The 9,969-nt window shown below is 30.9% G+C and overlaps 2 protein-coding genes across 4 annotated transcripts; one reads left to right on the forward strand and one right to left on the reverse strand.

Moving 5' to 3' along the window:
- The first annotated feature begins 11 nt into the window (after positions 1-11).
- Positions 12-4,681, forward strand: LOC118063936 (transmembrane channel-like protein 7). 2 transcript variants are annotated; one of them, XM_035078219.1, is made up of 4 exons: positions 12-400; positions 504-800; positions 1,006-1,247; positions 1,558-4,681. In XM_035078219.1, exons 2-4 carry the CDS (start codon positions 623-625, stop codon positions 3,460-3,462), a joined length of 2,325 nt encoding a protein of 774 aa, XP_034934110.1. In that variant the 5' UTR covers positions 12-400; positions 504-622; the 3' UTR covers positions 3,463-4,681. The 2 variants fall into 2 exon arrangements, with proteins under 2 accessions (XP_034934110.1, XP_034934109.1); XM_035078218.1 differs by having other exon boundaries at positions 12-800.
- A 69-nt stretch (positions 4,682-4,750) lies between these two features.
- Positions 4,751-6,550, reverse strand: LOC118063940 (ribonuclease H2 subunit C). Of its 2 annotated transcripts, XM_035078229.1 has the most exons (4): positions 6,524-6,550; positions 5,530-5,745; positions 5,185-5,417; positions 4,751-4,971 (listed from the first exon to the last, which is right to left on the reverse strand). In XM_035078229.1, exons 2-4 carry the CDS (start codon positions 5,675-5,677, stop codon positions 4,927-4,929), a joined length of 426 nt encoding a protein of 141 aa, XP_034934120.1. In that variant the 5' UTR covers positions 5,678-5,745; positions 6,524-6,550; the 3' UTR covers positions 4,751-4,926. The 2 variants fall into 2 exon arrangements, with proteins under 2 accessions (XP_034934120.1, XP_034934121.1); XM_035078230.1 differs by lacking the exon at positions 6,524-6,550 and having other exon boundaries at positions 5,530-5,760.
- Between the last annotated feature and the right edge of the window lie 3,419 nt (positions 6,551-9,969).

Raw genomic sequence — 9,969 nt, forward strand, 5'->3', positions numbered from 1 at the left:
TTATTCTACATGTATACTTTGTGGCTTGTTTCTCTTTGATTCTGACGTATTCGTGCATTAAATGGCGATCAGCCATTTATCTCAGTTAGTTTTGTGTCCGGTAAAAGAACAAAAGTAAAAGCAACCGTAAAAATGTAAATTCCATCTAATTTTAACTCCAATCCAGACTGCACGTGGGAATGATATTTTTGACAGTAAATAAGCAGTAGAGCTCAACGACACGTCTGCCATCATAGCGATTTAAATTTTGTTTCTTATTTTTGTTCTATTAAAAGGGCTAGTACTGAGTTATTTTAACTGAATCTCTTCATTTCTGCAAGTTTATTTTCAAGAATTGCATGTGTACACTTGGAATCATGACTCAACGGATTACAATTAATTCTTACAATCACTTGATAAGGTTGACGTGTTATCTTAGTAAAACTAAATGTCATAACGTATGCAATTTATATACAAACTTTTAGACACTTGTGTAAACATCAAATTTGGTGACATTCTTACAGCTGAAGATTGTGGACTGAAGATTCGGAGCATAACTATTTTTTATTCATCAGAATATTCATTTAAGTTATTGGTTGAATCATTGGACTTTAAGTGGTTAATTAGATAAAGAAGCAGCACGATGTCGGGAGGCGAAAGAAAAAAACGTGGTGGAGATAAGGGTCACGGGTGGGAAGAAGCTGGTGCTGAATTCTATCAAGAACGTTATCCTGCTGCTATTGAAGCTGATTTACAACAAGCACTTCAACGAGACCCTTCTCACATTGCTACTTTACTTCCTAGCAAAAAATCTCGTGTTGGTAAGTTGTATTACTATTTTTATTATATTTTAAAATTCAATATTGATTAATTTATTGATTATTCAATCAACAGCTCTAGAAAACCTTAGTAATTAACTTCTAATTAGGTTTTATCAATAACATTCACGTGTTGAACTAGTTTTAAATGCAATTTTTTGTTATGTCTAAGTGAAGAGTTAATAAACCAATTGAATTTGAATTTCAGCTACAGCAAAACGAATTAGAAATGAGCCAAGAACGACATTAAAACGACGAACAAGCACGCGATCACGAGGTGCTAGCACAGCTCGAAGAATGTCTACTAATATTCCAGACACAGCTGTATCAATGTTACCGGATTTATCGGAAAATTTATCGAATGAAGAGAGAACTTGGGAGGAAATAATGCAGATCAAAGCAATGCCTGTGTGTATGGCGCAAAAGATACAATTGAAAAGACAATTACAGGTATTTATAGGATACTTCTTTGATACGGAAAAATATTGAATTTCTCACTCTGAAAAATTCATAAATAACTTTGGAAAAATACAGACCACATTTTTTCAAGTTTTTATCAAGTTAAAGTTCATTATATTAAATTATTTAGTTCATTAATTAGCATTAGAATATTTCTCTATAACAAACATAAATCACTGAGTTTCTTAAGTAATAAAATTAGCTGATTAATTAATGCTTCGTTTAAAATTTTTTTAACTCAGTAAAATATTTATCCTCAATAAATGTTTAAATTAGTAAATGAATTTTGAATATTTTTTAGAGCGCCACAAAATTACGATTGCAAGGATTTGAACAGTTTAAATGGCAACGCAGAAAAGCCTGGCAAGAATTCAGCATACGAATGAAAGAAACTTATGCCAAGATGGAACTTTGGAGTACCAGTCTGAAGAAAATTGGAGGAAACTTTGGAATGGGAATAGTAGCTTATTTTTTATTCATCAAATGGCTAATGTTCCTGAATTTATTCCTCTTCATGTTTCTATTTTCATTAATCATTTTACCGTCGGTGATGTTAGTCAACCAACCAGAACCGTGTGCCGGAAATGAGACTTTTAGCGTTTCATGTTGCTCAGAAATTTATTGGAATTCATCAGAAATTACTAACAGTATATTTGGTATAATGGAGATGAGAGGTTTTTTAGAACGTACATTGTTATTTTACGGAGCTTATTCTAATGAAATTTACGGAACTGATGGTGAAGGAACGTACTACAATTTACCTCTTGCCTATATTCTTACAACAATTGCCTTCTTTCTTATCAGTTTGGTGGCGATTGTCAGATCAGCAGCAAAAGGCTTCAAAGAACGTGTCGTGGAAGGTGAAGGACAGTTTTACCAATACTGCAATTTAATTTTTGGAGGCTGGGACTTTTGTATACAAAATGAAAAATCAGCAAGTATTAAACACAAAGCATTGTATACTGAGATCAAAGCTTTTCTCGAAGCAGAAAAGCTCGAAGAAGAACGTCAGAACCGTACCCGAGAAGAGAGGATCAAATTGTTTTTTATCCGACTTTTTATAAATGTATTAGTTATATTAGTTTTAAGTTCATGTGGAGTTTTTATATACTATATAATTGACATCTCATTTGACAAAGTCAACACTGCCGTGATCGTACAATCGTCGGATTCGAGTTACATATCTTTTGAAAAAATAACTCAACTATTCTATGAATTTCTGCCGTATATTTGTATTGTAGGTCTCAATGTAATCGTTCCCTTTATATTCCGATATCTCGTAGCATGTGAACACTATAGTCCATTATTTGTAGTACGTTTGACCCTTTTGAGAATTGTCTTTTTAAGACTAGCATCATTGGGAGTGCTACTTTCAAGTTTATATCAAATCATCGTAGATAAAGTACATGATGATAAATGTACAAATCAACCTCACTGGCTATTATGCTGGGAGACATTTGTTGGCCAACAATTTTTTAAATTATATATAACTGACTTTTTGACTCAGTTTTTTGTGACTTTCTTCATTAACTTCCCTCGTTCACTTATTGCTCGTCATAGTGAGAATAAATTTTTACGATTTATTGGTGAACAAGAGTTTGACTTACCTCGACATATTTTGGACATTGTTTATTCACAAACAATTTGTTGGCTTGGAACCTTTTTTGTACCATTCTTGCCATTAATATCAGCTGTTGGCTGTTTCTTCTTATTTTATATTAAAAAATTCGCTTGCCTAGTCAATAGCACACCTTCAAGCCATGTTTACCGAGCAAGTCGTTCTAATTCTTTATTTATGTTTATCTTATTAATATCTTTTATTTTAGCTGTGATCCCTGTAGGCTATACTATTGCAGAAATTCAACCTTCAAAGTCTTGTGGACCATTTAGAGGCCTCGATACTGTATGGACTCTTATTATTGAGACATTTTCTAAATTTCCAACATGGATTCAAACCGCACTATTTTTCTGTGGTACTGCTGGTTTTGGAATTCCTGCATTTATTATGCTGTCATTATTGATATACTACTATTACGCAGTTGCTATTGCCAATAAACAAATGGTCGTGGTATTAAAGAATCAATTAGTATTAGAAGGACATGATAAACAATTTTTACTCAATCGTCTGAGTGCTTTTATTAAACAACAACAAGAGCAATCTAAGTATCATCAAGACCCATCCTTAGAACTCAGTAATTTTTCATAATTTCTTTGATGGAATTTTCAAGATATTTCGATGTATTTTAATTATTTATTTATTTATTCATGATTTATATGAATCAAAAATTTTTTCACCAAGTTCTTTCATCAATTAGGTCAGAATATTTTTTAAATGTCATAGATAATTAACCGTCTATGTTTTATTATTAAGTAGAATTTTTTCTTTTAATGACAGCTTTTAAAAATATTTAACAAGTATTAAAGAATAATTATAAAGTAGATATTAAACTTATAATAATGACATTATGTGATTTGAAATTTGGAGAAATCGGTATCGTAAAACGAAGAAAACATTTTCGAATTTAAATAGATCGAAGAAAAAAATATTTTGACACTAGATATGTAGAATTTACACATTTCATGTAAATATTTTTATTTTTATCTTAATCATGGCGTCTTCAGGTTTAAATGATAAAAAAGGTATGAACAATTAGATCAATAATTTCTAGTCAAAATTATTAATATATTATATCATAATTATTACATTATGATCATAAAAAATTACTTATTGAATATTCAAAGAAAATTTATACTCCATATATTGCTTGAACTGATATCCAATAATTATTTATAATCGAGAATTTATTTATAAAAAAATTGTATTTTCTTGATACACACGTTATTAACGCGCACTTCAAAAACTTTATAAAAGACTTTATTCTATAGTAAGATAACAGTGCAAGGTTTGATATACTAATATAAATTGTTAAATTGACATTTAATTGTTAAAATTATTTTTATTTTTAATCTATTTTACTTTGTACTATTTTTGATCTCATCTTGAAGTTGACAATTTTAATTTTTGCAAAAAATACTTTTGTACAAATTTTATAATCTTATATGGATAAAAAGTGAACGACAATTAGTTTATAATAAATATTAATTCATAAAAATAATAGTGATAAAAATTATAATTAGAAGAATAACTTTGTAGATAAATATTCAGGCCTAATTTGATTTACTGTATGGCTGAAATGAAGGTGCAAAAGTGGTTCGATAGATTTAACAGTAAAATCGCTTAAGATCTTTTATAAAATTCGGTTAATAGTGTCTAATGATGAAATATAGCATAGAGATCTATATCTAGTATTAATATGCGACAAATGCCATCCCAAAATCCCTCAAATTATTGCAAATAGATTAATTTTGCCATGAGAGAAAAAGTATGTATCAGTATTTACGATAAATAAAATATTATCACTGTAGCTTATAGCTATTATTAATTAAAAATATTTAATAAAAAGCATCATCTTACTAATAATTTTTTTCATTTAAAACATCATCTAAATGATTTTGAATCATCAACATTATACTAACTGTTAAAAAATATCAACATACCAGTGATCGTCACCATAGTTAATTTTAAAATTATTAAATAATATTACAGTGTTTATTGTCCATTTGGCAAGGCTATGATGAATTTAATTCAACGTAGTTATCTTATCTTCTGCTATTCTTCTTTTGTACTTATGCTGTCTTCTATTGGTGAGTGAAGCTGAAATGTTATTGAATACATTTTTATTTATTCTATTTAAATTGGATATGTTATTCATAGTAACTCAGAGGGAAATTTAATTAATTCAAAATAATTTTATTATAACTGCCTTTAGAATAGTTTAAACTAAAGTTTTGAAATTTTTTGAATAAAATTATCTCACATATTCCCCTCTGGTAGAACTATAAATAAAATTAGAATTAATTTATTTACTGCTTCAGCGATATCTATCCAGTCCAGTGATGCTTCAAAAGGATCATTTTTAGTTGGCAATTTGTCGTAATTCCAGAAAGTAAACTCTGTAAATGATTCCGTCGAGTTCAAATTACGTCGACTTTCAGGATTAATAGGTTTTTTTCGCTCATAAAGGACAATCCCCTTATAACCTTTGGGAACTTTTATCATCTTGCCATGTAATGGATAGCCTCTGAATGATGCATCAAAATCTACAACATAATAATTATTATAATAATAATAAATATCGATGTCATCATGATTTGGATAATAAAAAATAAATCTATAAATCACTATAAGCTTTGATTAACCTATAAAACTTACGATCATTAACAGTTGGACGAATATAAGGTGTAAAATACGTGGAGACATTTGCTGGTCCATTGCTGTGTATTTTACAAGGTATTGAATGAACAGTACTATTTTTTTCACCTTCAATATGCTCTTTTTTTATATGCAACCGCAGTGACATTTTTACTTATGATGACGAAAACAAACACTACTGATCCAGACTCAACATGTGCGTTTTCGCGCCTTTTTCTGGATGATGAGAGGAATTTAATGAACTATACTTAAAAATTCATTCTATAGGATATTCAAAAACAAATAGAAATGTGATAACATGGTCCAAATAATAAACTATCATTTGCATAAATTCATTGCTTTTTCAAATCATTTAATTCATCATTATGATTTGTTAATTGTACAAGATTATCAGGTAAATACTATTTAAATTTAAACTGCAATGTCACTGGTAATAATTTGAAATTAAAAAAAATCAGATCAAAATTAAAAATCCAAAATGCTTGAAAGTTTAAAATTCTTATGACCATATTTCTACCATAATTTATAAACTTTTTCAGCTCAAAAAATGCATTATTCAAAAATATTTTAATTCCATTCAGGATTATTAGAATTTTTTTCTACCATTCTTGATATGAGCACGCGCATTGATAAACCAATAAAAGATTTTGGCCAAGGTTAAAATAGAATAAACAATTGCAATTGGACAATTTTTCGCGCGATCACTGCAATCTGAATTTAAACATGAGTGCAAAGTCAAAATCAAATGCTTACTTCAATATTCCATCATCATTTACATTTTCATTGAAGATGAAATGATCTTGGGAGTAGTTTCGATTGAAAAGTAATGAATAATTAGTAGGGTCAACATACGTGTCCGCTTGAATTAATAGTTGAGAAAAATAAATCGATATTGAGACTGGCACGTGGGCTTTGGAAAATATCTCACTAATAGGACCGCGAGACAGCATCCGAGATGTGTAGGAGTGCGTCTGCGCTTCTCGTTGAATCCTACCTTGCTCTCTCACAGCAGGGGCGGAGTCCCCGAGCCCGGCAATATCTTCTTCTCTAGGCGCGAGGCCAGAATTTATTTGGATGCTTTCCAAATAACGCAAAACTACCAAAAAGACAACCAGATAAGCACGACTGTCGTAGAGGAAGCATTTTAAAAAATCTTTGTACATTTCGGTTTGTTCATCCTAATTCCTAGTCCAGTTCTCGCAGCTTCAAATTCGTTGAACAAACTGTAACAGGAGGATAGGAGAGTCAGTGAGAGCTTATCCGGACGTTGGTGTAGCATCGATCGAATGTGTGCTTTTGTGCTTGACTCTACCCAGCCGAACTTTGAGTCAGTGAGACCCACTTTGCGGTGATGGTGAGAGTATCGCTAATGCAGCATCTTGATGCTCGTTCGATCATCTCGCGTTCAAATAAGTCAAAAACAACAAAAACATCATCTTCAAGTACCTTACAATTGTGTTCTGATAAAATTTAACATCCTCTCTAGTGAACTCTATCATTCTTTCAATCTTTTCTAGTTTTTATAACTTTTTTCTCTGCTTTATTTGTTGAAACGTGCTCTCTGTGGTTTTCATAGTCATTCTGAAAAAATTCAATAAAATTGTTCTGTTAATCATTCAAATGGATGGACAACACAACATGGTATGTAAATTTATCTATTAAATATATTTAAAAGTATTTTATATTGGTTTTTTTTTTTTCAATGAAAAATCAGAGAGTGAAAATATATTTCTTTTTTAAAATTGCTAGCACTTTATAGAATTAAAAGCCTGAGGCAATGCATTGTATTTATGCAATATTTGAGATAATCCATTCGCGCTCCGCCTCTTTGGACCAAATGATTCGTGTGTTTCAATTCATCAAATTACTGCGTAGGAGGACCACGCGACTTTGCAACACATAATCAATGTCCGATGGTAGTGTATAGCAATAGAGGGATGATTGAAGACCCTTCGGTATTTAAAATATCATAACAATAACCCATCAATCAACAATCAAGAATCAATAAAGGAGAATAAAAAAGAAAACTTGATGAAATTTTTTTATCTCTTTTCAATGCGATGGATACTTGTGGATTTAATGAATGATAGTTAGAATTTACTACGCCCCATCATCTCAGTTTTTTTATCTAATAACTCTGACTGGCAAAGCGGAAATTACAGGATATCGGAGAAATAGTTAAAACATTTCCGATGGTGAAGGATTCTGCGGTATTAACTTCTCCCTTTATAACTTCTCACGGAAAAATCAAGAATAGGGTTATATCAAGCCCTGAATTTTCCTCGTTCATTTTCCAAGAGATTAAATGGGAAAACAAAAAACATTTACTTTTTTCCTTGAGAAGATGATAGAATAAAGTATCACGAGAGCGTGACTTAGATAAAAATAATACTTTAATAATAAAGGCTAAGTTGTATTTCTTTACTCTTTGGCTGACTGGTTGACGTTGTGACTACTGAGGGGGAGGATTAAACCGGATATTACGACTATTACCACTTCTCTTGCGGCAATCCAAGTGACTGACACCGCGAATCTCATGAATTCATGTGCAGGAAATGTAACATAATATGTCGTTTAATCGTGACACGTGTTAGTGCACATCTAAATTTGTTGCTTCAATTATTTTTATTACTAATTATTCTCTGTTGATCAAAATGTATATAGAAATATTTTAATGAGGCATACATTTAGTCATTTAAATTCCTTGAATGAGGTCGCCAAGGAAACAGGATATTCTGGAATGTGAAAACCCGACTCGACATCTCCTTTCTCAATGACGTAAAATGATCTCGATGGTTAAATGATATTCAATTCAACGCTCGATTAAAATCTTCATTTAGTTGATATATTAATCGCCCAGACGATTTCACAAGACTATTCTACACGGAGAAAAAATTCCAATAAAAATTACCGTGCTCAGCACAACAATCCACGCGCAAATGTCAATTCCCTAAAAAATTAAGACAACCTTCAAAGAAAAATTAGTAATCCTTTTAAAATTTTTATTATAGATTCAATATTTATTAAGAAGAGTAAAAGTAAAAATTCTTATGCAGCACGGTAATATTCGATAAATATTAATTTTTATTCAAACTTTAAACAAAAATTAGTAAGTGACTAGAAAAAAATGAGAATCTGTATATAATTTATTATGATCCGTGTGGTAGGAAAAATTCGGGTGCTCTCCTATAATTTTTTCTATTCTCGAGAGTTTCCGTGCTGGGTCGGGAATCTTCGAATTATCGGTCCAACACAATCTTTCTTTGTATTGTAAGACCGTTCACACAATCAAAAACATAAGCCGTAAAACGTACAATTTAAGACGTACGCGTGCATACTAACATCATAATAAGTTAAAAATTGGTTTGTACGCATGCGTACATCTTACGGCTTTTGTTTTTGATTGTGTGAACACCCTCAGTGCTATAGTTACTTTTTCCATATTGTAAACAAAGATGACATTCATATTTTTCGTTACGATTCAATATTGGCGGCAACACGTTATATCTTAACAATTTATGATAAGCTTAAACGGATTGACGCGGTGGACTCATGGGTAAGCGTCAGCTTGACACACGATGGGTCGCGGGTTCGAGTCCCGGCCGAGACAAAAGTCATTTATATGATTTTTCTCGGGCCACCGTGAGCGGGAGAAGAAGATCTCTTCGGAGAGCCGGGTGGTTGTATCGACGACACAGGTTTTCTGCGTAAGATCCCGATCGTAGGGATAGGGGGGGGCAGTATTGTAAAACGTGTGCCGTATTTCATTCCAACGAATTAATTAGTTAAGAAAGTTAATTATCAATGAACCTAATTTATTTATTTATTTGTTTATATAACCAAAAAAATTATCACTAAACTTAAATAAAATTGTTTGTCGGTTACGTAGTTATCACAGCTAACGTTACTAAATTTTCAGGTGCTGTGGAACACTAAATTTTCTGGTGCTGCCAAAGTAATTTTCAAAAAACTGAATGATACATTTTCTTATGTAACTTATAATTTTTGTATGTTGATCATTACTTTTTACTTTTCAGTAAGTTTGAACTCACATTCTTGAGCAGCACGGTAATTTTTGTATGGATTTTTAAATAAAAATTAACGGAATTTTTTCTCCGTGTAGTTTTATTATTATTCATTTATATTGCTTATTTATCAGTTGAAATGTATTTTCTATTTTTGATACACTTGTGGAGAACTCTTGAAAAATAATTACTTTGAATATCAATCAAAGTCATCGGAAAATTTTTCTTCATAAAAAATAACATTTTTTCATTATTTTAATATTGTTTTATTTTTCTGTAGTATTGTGTCAATCTAGATTTTTTTGAATTTATTTTTTCTGTATTAATAATTTCCATTTCCTCTCACACTGTATTTCTATTTGCTTTTGTTGAAAATAAACATATCAGTGTATTTGAAAATTTTCAAATAACTGTT

This window comes from Chelonus insularis, unplaced genomic scaffold (genome assembly GCF_013357705.1).
Source record: "Chelonus insularis isolate UGA/USDA-ARS -01 unplaced genomic scaffold, ASM1335770v1 contig_150_pilon, whole genome shotgun sequence".
Taxonomy (NCBI): Eukaryota; Metazoa; Arthropoda; class Insecta; order Hymenoptera; family Braconidae; genus Chelonus; species Chelonus insularis.